The 16,590-nt window shown below is 31.5% G+C and overlaps 1 protein-coding gene across 4 annotated transcripts in view; it reads left to right on the plus strand.

Moving 5' to 3' along the window:
- LOC133641010 (ezrin-like) overlaps positions 1-12,788 on the plus strand; it is a 46,319-nt gene extending 33,531 nt beyond the window's left edge. For all 4 annotated transcript variants that reach the window (XM_062034790.1, XM_062034791.1, XM_062034793.1 and 1 more), the window contains 5 exons: positions 8,365-8,528; positions 8,591-8,721; positions 10,025-10,185; positions 10,265-10,615; positions 12,384-12,788. In XM_062034790.1, coding sequence (XP_061890774.1) covers positions 8,365-8,528; positions 8,591-8,721; positions 10,025-10,185; positions 10,265-10,615; positions 12,384-12,548 — 972 coding nt within the window. In that variant the 3' untranslated portion in view covers positions 12,549-12,788. The remainder of the gene's footprint in view (positions 1-8,364; positions 8,529-8,590; positions 8,722-10,024; positions 10,186-10,264; positions 10,616-12,383) is intronic.
- The last annotated feature ends 3,802 nt before the right edge of the window (positions 12,789-16,590 follow it).

Here is a 16,590-nt window from a genome sequence, read left to right on the forward strand (position 1 = left end):
AATTCCTGGAATTTTTTTTTAACTTGGAAAATGTTGAAGGTGGAATGGTTTGAATCAGTTGAAAAATGTGGAAGATGGAATTTCAAGGAAATTCGGGAAAAGCTGGAATTTTTTTCAAAATGCTAAAAAAAATGGTTGGTGTTGGAATTTTTCGAATCGGTAGCAACATTTTTTTTATTGAGAAATGGTATTACAGAATTCCTGGAATTTCGGGAAAACCGGGAATTATTCCGGTTAAAAAAAAACTTCATTTTTGTCCTGTTTAAGAGGAATGTTTTGACGGTGGAATGGTTGAAGTGGGTTGAAAAATGTGGAAAGAGTAGGCACCAGAAAAAAGGGTGAAAAAAGGTTTTGAAAAAAAATGGAATTCTGGGAATTCCTGGAATTTTTTTTGAACTTGGAAAATGTTGAAGGTGGAATGGTTTGAATCGGTTGAAAAATGTGGAAGATGGAAAAATGGATCATTCATTTTGAATGGGGAAAATGTCCCTAAAAACTGGGAATTTCTCGGAAATCCGGGAATTTTTTTAATAATTGTTGAAGTAGAGCACACAATTCATGAACAGGCGGAATATGTTGAAGTTGGAACGGTTTTAATCAGATGAAAAATGTGGGAGTTGTGGAACTTTGAAAAATTTCTCATTCTTTTCAATGGGAATTTAAAGGAAATTTCGGGAAAAGCAGGAATTTTTTTCAAAATGCTAAAAAATGTGAATGTTCTGAAGGAGTTGAAATGGTTGGTGTTGGAATTTTTCAAATCGGTAGTAACATTTTTTTTATTGAGAAATGGTATTACAGAATTCCTGGAATTTCAGGAAAACCGGGAATTATTCCAGTTAAAAAAATAAAAATGATTTTGTCCTGATTAAGAGAAATGTTTTGACGGTGGAACGGTTGAAGTGGGTGGAAAAATGTGGAAAGAGTAGGCGCCAGAAAATAGAGTGAAAAAAGGTTTTGAAAAAAAATGGAATTCTGGGAATTCCTGGAATTTTTTTTTTAACTTGGAAAATGTTGAAGGTGGAATGGTTTGAATCTGTTGAAAAATGTGGAAGATGGAAAAATGGATCATTCATTTTGAATGGGGAAAATGTCCCTAAAAACTGGGAATTCTCTGAAATCCGGGAATTTTTTTTATAATTGTTGAAGTAGAGCACACAATTCATGAACAGGCGGAATATGTTGAAGTTGGAATGGTTTTAATCGGATGAAAAATGTGGGGGTTGTGGAACTTTGAAAAATGTCCCATTCTTTTCAATGGGAATTTAAAGGAAATTTCGGGAAAAGCGGTAATTTTTTTCAAAATGCTAAAAAAAAAAGGGAATGTTCTGTATAAATTGAAATGGTTGGTGTTGGAATTTTTCAAATCGGTAGTAACATTTTTTATTGAGAAATGGTATTACAGAATTCCTGGAATTTCGGGAAAACCGGGAATTATCCCAGTTAAAAAAAACTTCATTTTTGTCCTGTTTAAGAGGAATGTTTTGACGGTGAAACGGGTGAAGTGGGTGGAAAAATGTGGAAAGAGTAGGCGCCAGAAAAAAGGGTGAAATTTTTTTTTGAAAAAAATGGAATTTTGGGAATTCCTGGAATTTTTTTTTAACTTGGAAAATGTTGAAAGTGGAATGGTTTGAATCGGTTGAAAAATGTGGAAGATGGAAAAATGGATCATTCATTTTGAATGGAGAAAATGTCCCTAAAAACTGGGAATTCTCGGAAATCCGGGAATTTTTTTTATAATTGTTGAAGTAGAGCACACAATTCATGAACAGGCGGAATATGTTGAAGTTGGAACGGTTTTAATCGGATGAAAAATGTGAGAGTTGTGGAACTTTGAAAAATGTCCCATTCTTTTCAATGGGAATTTCAAGGAAATTTCGGGAAAAGCGGGAATTTTTTTCAAAATGCTAAAAAATGTGAATGTTCTGAATGAGTTGAAATGGTTGGTGTTGGAATTTTTCAAATCGGTAGTAAAAAAATTCTTTATTGAGAAATGGTATTACAGAATTCCTGGAATTTCAGGAAAACCGAGAATTATTCCAGTTAAAAAATAACTTCATTTTTGTCCTGTTCAAGAGGAATGTTTTGACGGTGGAACGGTTGATGCGGGTGGAAAAATGTGGAAAAAGTAGGCGCCAGAAAAAAGGGTGAAAAAAGGTTTTGGAAAAAAAATGGAATTCTGGGAATTCCTGGAATTTTTTGGAACTTGGAAAATGTTGAAGGTGGAATGGTTTGAATCAGTTGAAAAATGTGGAAGATGGAAAAATGGATCATTCATTTTGAATGGGGAAAATGTCCCTAAAAACTGGGAATTCTCGGAAATCCGGGAAATTTTTTTTATAATTGTTGAAGTAGAGCACACAATTCTTGAACAGGCGGAATATGTTGAAGTTGGAACGGTTTTAATCGGATGAAAAATGTGGGAGTTGTGGAACTTTGAAAAATTTCTCATTCTTTTCAATGGGAATTTCAAGGAAATTTCGGGAAAAGCAGGAATTTTTTTTTAAATGATTAAAAAATGTGAATGTTCTGAATGAGTAGAAATGGTTGGTGTTGGAATTTTTTAAATCGGTAGTAAAATTTTTTTTATTGAGAAATGGTATTACGGTATTCCTGGAATTTCGGGAAAACCGGGAATTATTCCAGTTAAAAAAATAAAAATAATTTTGTCCTGATTAAGAGAAATGTTTTGACGGTGGAATGGTTGAAGTGGGTTGAAAAATGTGGAAAGAGTAGGCGCCAGAAAAAAGGGTGAAAAAAGGTTTTGAGAAAAAATGAAATTCTGGGAATTCCTGGAATTTTTTGGAACTTGGAAAATGTTGAAGGTGGAATGGTTTGAATCGGTTGAAAAATGTGGAAGATGGAAAAATGGATCATTCATTTTGAATGGGGAAAATGCCCCTAAAAACTGGGAATTCTCGAAAATCCGGGAATTTTTTTTATAATTGTTGAAGTAGAGCACACAATTCATGAACAGGCGGAATATGTTGAAGTTGGAACGGTTTTAATCGGATGAAAAATGTGGGAGTTGAGGAACTTTGAAAAATGTCCCATTCTTTTCAATGGGAATTTCAAGGAAATTTCGGGAAAAGCGGGAATTTTTAAAAAAAGGCTAAAAATAATGTGAATGTTCTGAATGAGTTGAAATGGTTGGTGTTGGAATTTTTCAAATCGGTAGAAACATTTTTTATTGCGAAATGGTATTACAGAATTCCTGGAATTTTGGGAAAACCGGGAATTATTCCAGTTAAAAAAATAAAAATAATTTTGTCCTGATTAAGAGAAATGTTTTGACGGTGGAATGGTTGAAGTGGGTTGAAAAATGTGGAAAGAGTAGGCGCCAGAAAAAAGGGTGAAAAAAGGTTTTGAAAAAAAATGGAATTCTGGGAATTCCTGGAATTTTTGGGATCTTGGAAAATGTTGAAGGTGGAATGGTTTGAATTGGTTGAAAATGTGGAAGATGGAAAAATGGATCATTCATTTTGAATGGGGAAAATGTCCCTAAAAACTGGGAATTCTCGGAAATCCGGGAATTTTTTTTATAATTGTTGAAGTAGAGCACGCAATTCATGAACAGGCGGAATATGTTGAAGTTGGAACGGTTTTAATCGGATGAAAAATGTGAGAGTTGTGGAACTTTGAAAAATGTCCCATTTTTTTCAATGGGAATTTCAAGGAAATTTCGGGAAAAGCGGGAATTTTTTTCAAAATGCTAAAAAATGTGAATGTTCTGAATTAGTTGAAATGGTTGGTGTTGGAATTTTTCAAATCGGTAGTAACATTTTTTATTGAGAAATGGTATTACAGAATTCCTGGAATTTCGGGAAAACCGGGAATTATTCCAGTTTAAAAAAAACTTCATTTTTGTCCTGTTTAAGAGGAATGTTTTGACGGTGGAACGGTTGAAGTGGGTTGAAAAATGTGGAAAGAGTAGGCACCAGAAAAAAGGGTGAATTTTTTTTTTTTTTAAATGGAATTCTGGGAATTCCTGGAATTTTTTGGAACTTGGAAAATGTTGAAGGTGGAATGGTTTGAATCGGTTGAAAAATGTGGAAGATGGAAAAATGGATCATTCATTTTGAATTGGGAAAATGTCCCTAAAAACTGGGAATTCTCAGAAATCCGGGAATTTTTTTAATAATTGAAGTAGAGCACACAATTCATGAACAGGCGGAATATGTTGAAGTTGGAACGGTTTTAATCGGATGAAAAATGTGAGAGTTGTGGAACTTTGAAAAATGTATCATTCTTTTCAATGGAAATTTCAAGGAAATTTCGGGAAAAGCGGGAATTTTTTTCAAAATGCTAAAAAATGTGAATGTTCTGAATGAGTTGAAATGGTTGGTGTTGGAATTTTTCAAATCGGTAGTAACATTTTTTATTGAAAAATGGTGCTGCAGAATTCCTGGAATTTCGGGAAAACCGGGAATTATTCCAGTTAAAAAAAAAATTCATTTTTGTCCTGATTAAGAGGAATGTTTTGACGGTGGAACGGTTGAAGTGGGTTGAAAATGTGGAAAGAGTAGGCGCCAGAAAAAAGGGTGAAATTTTGTTTTGAAAAAAATGGAATCCTGGGAATTCCTGGAATTTTTTGGAACTTGGAAAATGTTGAAGGTGGAATGGTTTGAATCGGTTGAAAAATGTGGAAGATGGAAAAATGGATCATTCACTTTGAATGGGGAAAATTCCTTAAAAACTGGGAATTCTCGGAAATCCGGGAATTTTTTAAATAATTGTTGAAGTAGAGCACACAATTCATGAACAGGCGAAATATGTTGAAGTTGGAACGGTTTTAATCGGATGAAAAATGTGAGAGTTGTGGAACTTTGAAAAAGTTCTCATTCTTTTCAATGGGAATTTAAAGGAAATTTCGGGAAAAGCGGGAATTTTTTTTAAAACGCTAAAAAAAATGTGAATGTTCTGAAGGAGTTGAATTTGTTGTTGTTGGAATTTTTCAAATCGGTAATAACATTTTTTATTGAGAAATGGTATTACAGAATTCCTGGAATTTCGGGAAAACCGGGAATTATTCCAGTTAAAAAAATAAAAATAATTTTGTCCTGATTAAGAGAAATGTTTTGATGGTGGAACGGTTGAAGTGGGTTGAAAAATGTGGAAAGAGTAGGCGCCAGAAAAAAGGGTGAAAAAAGGTTTTGAAAAAAAAATGGAATTCTGGGAATTCCTGGAATTTTTGGGAACTTGGACAATGTTGAAGGTGGAATGGTTTGAATCGTTTGAAAAATGTGGAAATGGTGGAAGTTTGAAAAATGGCCGATTCATTTTGAATGGGAAAAATGTCCCGGAAAACCTGGAATTCTGGGAAATCTGGGAATTTTGGGGATTTTTCAATGGAAAGCCCGCAATTCCCCAACAGGCTGAACAGTTTGAAGTTGGAACGCTTTGAATCGGGTGAAAAATGTGGGAGTTGTGGAACTTTTAAAAATGTTTCACTGATTTCAATGGGAATTTCATGGAAATTTGGGGAAAAGCGGGAAATGATTGGGTATAAAAGCAGCTTCCATGAAATGCTCAGTCATTCACCAACAAGGTAGGGGTGAGGGTCACCACTTTGTCAACAAATTACCTGAGCAAATTGTTGAAGAACAACATTTCTCAAGCAGCTATTGCAAGGAATTTAGGGATTTCACCATCTACGCTCCGTAATATCATCAAAAGGTTCGGAGAATCTGGAGAAATCACTGCACGTAAGCGGCAAGGCCGAAAACCAACATTGAATGCCCGTGGCCTTCGATCCCTCATCAGAAAGCGACATCAGTGTGTAAAGGATATCACCGCATGGGCTCAGGAACACTTCAGAAACCTCACTGTCAGTTACCACAGTTGGTCGCTACATCTGTAAGTGCAAGTTAAAACTCTACTATGCAAAGCCAACGCCATTTATCAACAACACCCAGAAACGCCGCAGGCTTCGCTGGGCCCGAGCTCATCTAAGATGGACTCATGCAAAGTGGAAAAATGTTCTGTGGTCTGACAAGTCCACATTTTAATTGTTTTTGGGAACGTCGTGTCCTCCGGACCAAAGAGGAGAAGAACCATCCGGATTGTTCTAGGTGCAAAGTGTAAAAGCCAGCATGTGTGGTGGTATGGGGGTGTATTAGTGTGTGATGGTATGGGGGTGTATTAGTGTGTGGTGGTATGGGGTTGTATTAGTGTGTGGTGGTATGGGGTTGTATTAGTGTGTGATGGTATGGGGGTGTATTAGTGTGTGATGGTATGGGGGTGTATTAGTGTGTGATGGTATGGGGGTGTATTAGTGTGTGATGGTATGGGGGTGTATTAGTGTGTGATGGTATGGGGTTGTATTAGTGTGTGATGGTATGGGGTTGTATTAGTGTGTGATGGTAGGGGGGTGTATTAGTGTGTGATGGTATGGGAGTGTATTAGTGTGTGATGGTATGGGGGTGTATTAGTGTGTGATGGTATGGGGGTGTATTAGTGTGTGATGGTATGGGGGTGTATTAGTGTGTGATGGTATGGGGTGTATTAGTGTGTGATGGTATGGGGGTGTATTAGTGTGTGATGGTATGGGGTGTATTAGTGTGTGATGGTATGGGGGTGTATTAGTGTGTGATGGTAGGGGGGTGTATTAGTGTGTGATGGTATGGGGGTGTATTAGTGTGTGATGGTATGGGGTGTATTAGTGTGTGATGGTAGGGGGTTGTATTAGTGTGTGATGGTATGGGGTTGTATTAGTGTGTGATGGTATGGGGGTGTATTAGTGTGTGATGGTATGGGGGTGTATTAGTGTGTGATGGTAGGGGGGTGTATTAGTGTGTGATGGTATGGGGGTGTATTAGTGTGTGATGGTATGGGGTTGTATTAGTGTGTGATGGTGTGGGGGTGTATTAGTGTGTGATGGTATGGGGGTGTATTAGTGTGTGATGGTGTGGGGGTGTATTAGTGTGTGATGGTGTGGGGGTGTATTAGTGTGATGGTATGGGGGTGTATTAGTGTGTGATGGTATGGGGGTGTATTAGTGTGTGATGGTATGGGGGTGTATTAGTGTGTGATGGTATGGGGGTGTATTAGTGTGTGGTGGTATGGGGTTGTATTAGTGTGTGATGGTATGGGGGTGTATTAGTGTGTGATGGTATGGGGGTGTATTAGTGTGTGATGGTAGGGGGGTGTATTAGTGTGTGATGGTATGGGGGTGTATTAGTGTGTGATGGTATGGGGTTGTATTAGTGTGTGATGGTGTGGGGGTGTATTAGTGTGTGATGGTATGGGGGTGTATTAGTGTGTGATGGTGTGGGGGTGTATTAGTGTGATGGTATGGGGGTGTATTAGTGTGTGATGGTATGGGGGTGTATTAGTGTGTGATGGTATGGGGGTGTATTAGTGTGTGGTGGTATGGGGTTGTATTAGTGTGTGATGGTGTGGGGGTGTATTAGTGTGTGATGGTGTGGGGGTGTATTAGTGTGATGGTATGGGGGTGTATTAGTGTGTGATGGTATGGGGGTGTATTAGTGTGTGATGGTATGGGGGTGTATTAGTGTGTGATGGTATGGGGGTGTATTAGTGTGTGGTGGTATGGGGTTGTATTAGTGTGTGATGGTATGGGGGTGTATTAGTGTGTGATGGTATGGGGTTGTATTAGTGTGTGATGGTATGGGGGTGTATTAGTGTGTGATGGTATGGGGGTGTATTAGTGACCAAAGATTTGACAATCATTGTATAGTGGATGGCAGGGTGTTTTCATATTACATTTAAATATCTGGCACTAAAATAAATAGCAGTTTGATTGGTGTCAATTGGTCGCCATCATGTGGACACTGTGAGTAACACAGGTTGATGTGTACTTTATTGAGAATGAGTGCACAGCATGTACATATCTGACCCAATTCAAACAACAATGCAATGGAGGTGGTTAGTATTAGTTTAAGGGAGCGGCTCCACACTGTGTATGGACACACATAATTAGCTGACATATAATATAGTAGACTATAGCGATCGCATGCTTTTTCGCGAAAATCGTCCGATACTGGTCAGGGGCAGGTCGATCGGCACAACCCTACTGGATGCAGTTGGGCAGCTAACGAGCTAATCACTTAAAACACGGCTAGCTAGCAAAGCTTACCCATCAAAAGTATTTATTTTTGACTTCCTAAAGTCAATAAGCACAGCATTTCTTTGTGATGTTTCAAACTAGCTTAGCGGTTAGCTTAGCGGTTAGCTTAGCGGTTAGCTTAGCTATGAGCGTGTCGACTCCTGGCTTGCTCTCGGCGTGTAGCATGTTTTCGCCTTGTCCTCCATGTTTCTTAAAGATACTAAAAAAAAGCGGTTTATTTGCCGCAAAGCATTTTATTGAGTTTTTCTCTCTAAAGCCGACTCTTATCCGCCTGCCAGGACTTCATCTTCTACGCGCCGCGCCTGCGCATCAACAAGCGCATCCTGCAGCTGTGCATGGGCAACCACGAGCTGTACATGCGGCGCCGCAAGACCGACACCATCGAGGTGCAGCAGATGAAGGCTCAGGCCAAGGAGGAGAGGCTGCAGAAGAAGATGGAGAGGCAAGGGAAAAGTCTCTCCGTGGACTTGTGCCGACATGGCCTAACGTGTGCCGCGCTCTTAGGGACCAGCTGGAGGGCGAGAAGAAGAGGAGGGAGGCCATTGAGAAGGAGAAGGAGCAGATGGAGCGGGAGAAGCAGGACCTGATGATGAAGCTCCACCAGTACGAGGAGACCACCAAGAGGGCCGAGAGGGGTGAGAGAGTCCTGGAGGGGACGGGAATTCAACTCTGCTTTCTTCTGAACGGGTTCTGTTTGGATTCATGCTTGGTTTAACACACACACACACACATTCTTGTATTTCTTACCTTCTTGAGACCTCTGAAAAATGCCTACCTCTTTAGGACCACCCTTTCTAGATATATAAAGATTTGTATTTACAACATTAAGGGGGAGCCCTTCATATTTTTACACACACACACACACACACTTAATTTAAATAAAATAAAATTAAATTAAATTAAATTAAATTAAATTAAATTAAATTAAATTAAAGGAAATGAAATAAAATGCAATGAAATAAATCAATTTAATTTAATTTAAATGAAATAAATGCATTTAATTATTTTATTTTATTTTATTTAAATTTGATTTAATTTAACTTAATTTAACATAATTTAACTTAACTTAAATAAATTAATTACATTTTTAATTTAAATAACATAAAATACAATTTAAATTAAATTAAATTAAATTAAATAAATGAATAATGTAATTTAAATAAAATAAGATAAAATAAAATTAATACTTTAATTTAAATGAAATAAAATTAAAAAAATAAAATAAAATATAACAAAATAAAATAAAATAAAATAAAATAAAATGAAATAGATTAATTCAAATGAAATAAATACATTGTTATTTATTATTTACATTTAATTATTATATTAAATTTAATATAATTTAAATTTGATTTAATTTAACTTAATTTAACGTAATTTAACTTAACTTAAATAAATTAATTTAATTTTTAATTTAAATAACATAAAATTAAATTAAATTGAATTGAATTGAATTGAATTAATAAATAATTTAATTTAATTTAAATAAAATAAAATAAAATTAATACTTTAATTAAAATAAAATAAAATAAATTAATTTAATTTAATTTAAATGAAATAAATACATTTAATTATTAAATTAAATTAAATATAATTTAAATTTGATTTAATTTAACTTAATTTAACGTAATTTAACTTAACTTAAATAATAAATAATAATTTTTTATTTAAATAACATAAAATTAAATTAAATTAAATTCAATTGAATTGAATTGAATTGAATTGAATTGAATTAATAAATAATGTAATTTAATTTAAATAAAATAAGATACAATAAAATTAATACTTTAATTAAAATAAAATAAAATAAAGGGTCGTTGTCGCATAATTCTGCCATTGGACAAGCCAAACATCAAACGGCCATCCACGATGTCTGTGGAAGGTCAAACCAAACGTTGTGTCTTTGGCACACTTTGATGACATGGGCGCTTGTTGCAGAGCTCCAGGAGCAGCTGGACAGGGCTGTGAGGTTGGAGGAGGAGCGGAGGAAGGTGGAGCAGGAGGCAGCCCGGCTGGAGACGGAGAGGATGGAGGCCATCATCGCCAAGGAGGAGCTGGCCAGGCAGGCCGAGGACCAGATGAAAAGCCAGGAGCAGCTGGTGAGTCGCCGCTGTGCCTGACCTTGTGTTTTTCCAAAGAAGACGGTGACATCTTGTGACCTTGCCCTGGAAATATTAGGCTACGGAGCTGGCCGAGTACAGCGCCAAGATCTTGCTGCTGGAGGAGGCCAAGCGGGTGAAAGAGGAGGAGGCGGACACGTGGCACGTCAAGGCTAAAGAGGTGGAGGAGAACCTGATGAAGACGCAGGAGGAGCTGCGCAACGTGATGACCAGCTCCAGCCCCGCCGCCGCCGCCCCGCCGGCTTCCTCCTCCTCCTCCTCCTCGGACAGCGAAAGCGACCACGAGCACAGCGAGGAGAACAGCACCTACAGCGCCGAGCTCCACACGCAGGGCATCCACGACCACCGCCAGGAGGAGGAGAGGCTCACCGAGGCCGAGAAGAACGAGCGCCTGCAGGCCAAACTCAGGGTGAGTTTACCCTCCAAGTTCCCTTCAGTCAGGTCTGTGGACCCCCAATTTACGATCTGTATTTTCTGGACCCAAAAGACCGGATGGTATCGAACTTTGAGTGTACTAACAGTGGTTCATTTATTTTTAAAACAGCTCAGAATAACTTGACTGTAAAGGTTTTATGGTGGCCACAGTTTTACCCTGGAACAGATTATTTATGTTCTTAATTTATGGGGACAAAGGAAATAATTATTGGGCAATAATTTTTTTTCTGCAGGGTCACTGCACCAAATGGACTATTAAAGCTGTGTGCAGCGTTGAACGGGCCCTGGCCCCCGTTGCACCGCAGGGTTGACGCGAGTCGTGTTACATGTTTCGCCATACCTGACGCACCTGCAAATTATGGGGACTAAAAATAAAATAAAATAAAATAAAATAAAATAATTAAATTAAATTTAAATTAAATTTTTTTTTTTTAAATTAAAAATAAAATAAATAAATAAAATGAAATGAAATGAAATAAAATAAAATAAAATTAATACATTAATTTAAATAAAATAAAATAAAATAAAATAAATTAAAAAATTAAAATAAATTAAAAAATAAATTAAATTGAATTGAATTTAATTGAATTAATTTAAATAAAATAAAATAAATACAATTAAATTAAATTAAATTAAATTATGAATTTAATTTAATTTAAATAAAATAAAATTAAATAAAATTAAATTAAATACAACTAATTTAAATAAAATACAATTAAATTGAATTAAATTAATTACATTAAATTAAAATAAATTAAATTAAATTAAATTAAATTAGATTAAAATTAAAATTAAACTAAATTAAATTATTAATTTTACTTAATTTAGTTTAATTTAAATAAAATGATATACAATTAAATACTATTAGTTTAAATAAAATAAAATACAATTAATTTAATTTAATTAAAATTACATTAAATCAAATTTAATTTAATTTTATTTAATTTTATTTTATTTAATTTTATTTAAATAAAATAAAATAAAATAAAAACATGAATTTAATTAAAATAAAATAAAATAACATAAAATGCAATTGAATGAATAAATTAATTTAATTAAAATAAAATGAAATACAATTTAATGAAATAAAATAAAATATAATTAATTACGTAATTTAATTTAATTTAAATACAATAAAATAAAATAAAATAAATACATTCATTTAAATAAAATAAAATAAAATAAAATAAAATAAAATAAAATAAAATACAATAAAAACAAAACCACTTCAGATTGCCGTCATCATTTTTAGCAATTAAAATCAAGATCTGAACTTGTGTTTTGTGGCGAAACCATCAGATCAAAGTTTGGCGCCATGCCACGCCCACATCCTGTCATTTACAAACCATTTTTTGCAATTAATCATCACCCATCAGTTTAGTATCTCTGATCACCTAAAGTGCAGAAATGACAGTTAGATTGGTGATGGCGTGGGGCAGTTTTTGCCGCTAGGCTCCGCCCACTATGAGTAAGTAGGAACATGTACTGAATTGACCCATCGGGCACTTCAGGGTGTCATCATCATCATTTCTACCAAATAAGATCAAGAATTTGTGGAGCCGAGTTATTACGGTTTCGTGGCGACTCATCGGAGCAATGTTTGGCGCCATACCACACCCACATCTTATGGCGCAGGAAAAATGTCTTCTCAATTGATCATCACCTACAGTATATGTCGCGGGGCTCGCTCTTACTGTAATAGCCAAAAATGGCCAACCGCCTGTTCTCCTCTGCCCCTCCAGGCCTTGAGCTCAGAGCTGGAAGAGTCCCGGGACCAGAGCAAGAAGACACAGAACGACCTGCAGCACGCCGACAACGTGCGAGTCGGCCGCGACAAGTACAAGACCCTGCGCCAGATCCGCCAGGGTAACACCAAGCAGAGGATCGACGAGTTCGAGGCCTTGTAGGAAGGAGGCGGCCAGGCGTCACAATACGAATACCTCATGAGGGGGAGGGCCTTGGTGAGATCCACTTATAAGCACTCAAATGTCTTCACTCTTTTCAAACTAACAATGTACTGTACAAATGATATTGTCTTTATGTAGTCTGGAGCAGCTGTTTAATCCAAGAAAACTAATTATATTTTATTTTTCTTATGAGCAAATCTTTGTTTCTGATCAGCCTCTCACTTAATAAAAAGCTTATCAATACAAAGTTATCGTTGCCTTCAATATTGTTCTTACCTATTTGGTTTATACTTTCACAGATCATGTATACAGTATTACATATTTCAGGAAGCATTTTTATTGTACCTTGACTATCGAACAATATATGTGGAGATACTTTAAAGTACCGTGTCATTTTTATTTCTTATTATTTAGTTATAAATTATTTATTTTAGCACCGCGTAACTGCATGCACACACTAAAAAATTAAATTTTTAATTTAAGTAACATAAAATACAATTTAAATTACATTAAATTAAATTAAATTAAATTAAATAAATGAATAATGTAATTTAAATAAAATAAGATAAAATAAAATTAATACTTTAATTTAAATGAAATAAAATAAAATAAAATAAAATAAAACAAAATAAAATAAAATAAAATTAAATTAAATTAAATACAATTAAATAAATTAATTTAATTTAAATGAAATAAATACATTTAATTATTTATCTAATTTAAATTTGATTTAATTTAACGTAATTTAACTTAACTTAATTTAACATAATTTAACTTAACTTAAATAAATACATTTAATTTTTAATTTAAATAACATAAAATAAAATACAATTAAATTAAATTAAATAAATAAATAATGTAATTTAATTTAAATAAAATAAGATAAAATGAAATTAATACTTTAATTTAAATAAAATAAAATAAAATAAAAGGGTCGTTGTCGCATAATGATATTTTCACGCAATGTCTTTATGTAGTCTGGAGCAGCTGTTTAATTCAAGAAAACTAATTATATTTTATTTTTCTTATGAGCAAATCTTTGTTTCTGATCAGCCTCTCACTTAATAAAAAGCTTATCAATACAAAGTTATCGTTGCCTTCAATATTGTTCTTACCTATTTGGTTTATACTTTCACAGATTATGTATACACTATTACATATTTCAGGAAGCATTTTTATTGTACCTCGACTATCGGACAATATATGTGGAGATACTTTAAAGTATTGTGTCATTTTTATTTCTTATTATTTAGTTATAAATTATTTATTTTAGCACCGCGTAACTGCATGCACACACTAAAAAATTTAATTTTTAATTTAAATAACATAAAATACAATTTAAATTAAATTAAATTAAATTAAATAAATGAATAATGTAATTTAAATAAAATAAAATAAAATAAGATAAAATAAAATTAATACTTTAATTTAAATGAAATAAAATAAAATAAAATAAAACAAAACAAAATAAAATAAAATAAAATAAAATAAAATAAAATAAAATAAAATCAATTCTAAATTAATTTAATTTAAATTAAAATAAATACATTTAATTATTTAATTTACTTTAATCTAATTTAAATTTGATTTAATTTAACTTAATTTAACGTAATTTAACTTAACTTAAATAAATACATTTAATTTTTAATTTAAATAACATAAAATAAAATAAAATAAAATACAATTAAATTAAATAAATAAATAATGTAATTTAATTTAAATAAAATAAGAAAAAATAAAATTAATACTTTAATTTAAATAAAATAAAATAAAAGGGTCGTTGTCGCATAATGATATTTTCACGCAATGTCTTTATGTAGTCTGGAGCAGCTGTTTAATCCAAGAAAACTAATTCTATTTTATTTTTCTTATGAGCAAATCTTTGTTTCTGATCAGCCTAATAAAAAGCTTATCAATACAAAGTTATCGTTGCCTTCAATATTGTTCTTACCTATTTGGTTTATACTTTCACAGATCATGTATACAGTATTACATATTTCAGGAAGCATTTTTATTGTACCTCGATTATCGAACAATATATGTGGAGATACTTTAAAGTACCGTGTCATTTTTATTTCTTATTATTTAGTTATAAATTATTTATTTTAGCACCGCCTAACTGCATGCACACACTAAAAAATTAAATTTTTAATTTAAATAACATAAAATACAATTTAAATTAAATTAAATTAAATAAATGAATAATGTAATTTAAATAAAATAAAATAAAATAAGATCAAATAAAATTAATACTTTAATTTAAATGAAATAAAATAAAATAAAACAAAACAAAACAAAATAAAATAAAATAAAATAAAATAAAATCAATTCTAAATTAATTTAATTTAAATGAAATAAATACATTTAATTATTTAATTTACTTTAATATAATTTAAATTTGATTTAATTTAACTTAATTTAACGTAATTTAACTTAACTTAAATAAATACATTTAATTTTTAATTTAAATAACATAAAATAAAATAAAATACAATTAAATTAAATTAAATAAATAAATAATGTAATTTAATTTAAATAAAATAAGATAAAATAAAATTAATACTTTAATTTAAATAAAATAAAATAAAATAAAATAAAAGGGTCTTTGTCGCATAATGATATTTTCACGCAATGTCTTTATGTAGTCTGGAGCAGCTGTTTAATTCAAGAAAACTAATTCTATTTTATTTTTCTTATGAGCAAATCAGCCTCTCGCTGGAGATACTTTAAAGTACCGTGTCATTTTTATTTCTTATTATTTAGTTATAAATTATTTATTTTAGCACCGCGTAACTGCATGCACACACTAAAAAATTTAATTTTTAATTTAAATAACATAAAATACAATTTAAATTAAATTAAATTAAATTAAATAAATGAATAATGTATTTTAAATAAAATAAGATAAAATAAAATTAATACTTTAATTTAAATGAAATAAAATAAAATAAAATAAAATAAAATAAAATAAAACAAAACAAAACAAAACAAAACAAAAAAAATTAAATTAAATTAAATTAAATAAATTAATTTAATTTAAATGAAATAAATACATTTAATTATTTAATTTACTTTAATCTAATTTAAATTTGATTTAATTTAACGTAATTTAACTTAACTTAATTTAACGTAATTTAACTTAACTTAAATAAATAAATTTAATTTTTAATTTAAATAACATAAAATAAAATAAAATACAATACAATTAAATTAAATAAATTAAATAAATAAATAATGTAAATTAATTTAAATAAAATAAGATAAAATGAAATTAATACTTTAATTTAAATAAAATAAAATAAAATAAAAGGGTCGTTGTCGCATAATGATATTTTCACGCAATGTCTTTATGTAGTCTGGAGCAGCTGTTTAATCCAAGAAAACCAATTATGTTTTATTTTTCTTATGAGCAAATCTTTGTTTCTGATCAGCCTCTCACTTAATAAAAAGCTTATCAATACAAAGTTATCGTTGCCTTCAATATTGTTCTTACCTATTTGGTTTATACTTTCACAAATCATGTATACAGTATTACATATTTCAGGAAGCATTTTTATTGTACCTCGACTATCGGACAATATATGTGGAGATACTTTAAAGTACCGTGTCATTTTTATTTCTTATTATTTAGTTATAAATTATTTATTTTAGCACCGCGGAACTGCATGCACACACTAAAAAATTAAATTTTTAATTTAAATAACATAAAATACAAATTAAATTAAATTAAATTAAATAAATGAATAATGTAATTTAAATAAAATAAAATAAAATAAAACAAAACGAAACGAAACGAAATAAATTAATTTAATTTAAATGAAATAAATACATTTAATTATTTAATTTACTTTAATGTAATTTAAATTTGATTCAATTTAACTTAATTTAACGCAATTTAACTTAACTTAAATAAATAAATTTAATTTTTAATTTAAATAACATAAAATAAAATACAATTAAATTAAATTAAATTAAATAAATAAATAATGTAATTTAATTTAAATAAAATAATTATTTATTTTAGCACCGCGTAACTGCATGC

Source organism: Entelurus aequoreus, linkage group LG23 (genome assembly GCF_033978785.1).
Source record: "Entelurus aequoreus isolate RoL-2023_Sb linkage group LG23, RoL_Eaeq_v1.1, whole genome shotgun sequence".
Lineage (NCBI taxonomy): Eukaryota > Metazoa > Chordata > Actinopteri > Syngnathiformes > Syngnathidae > Entelurus > Entelurus aequoreus.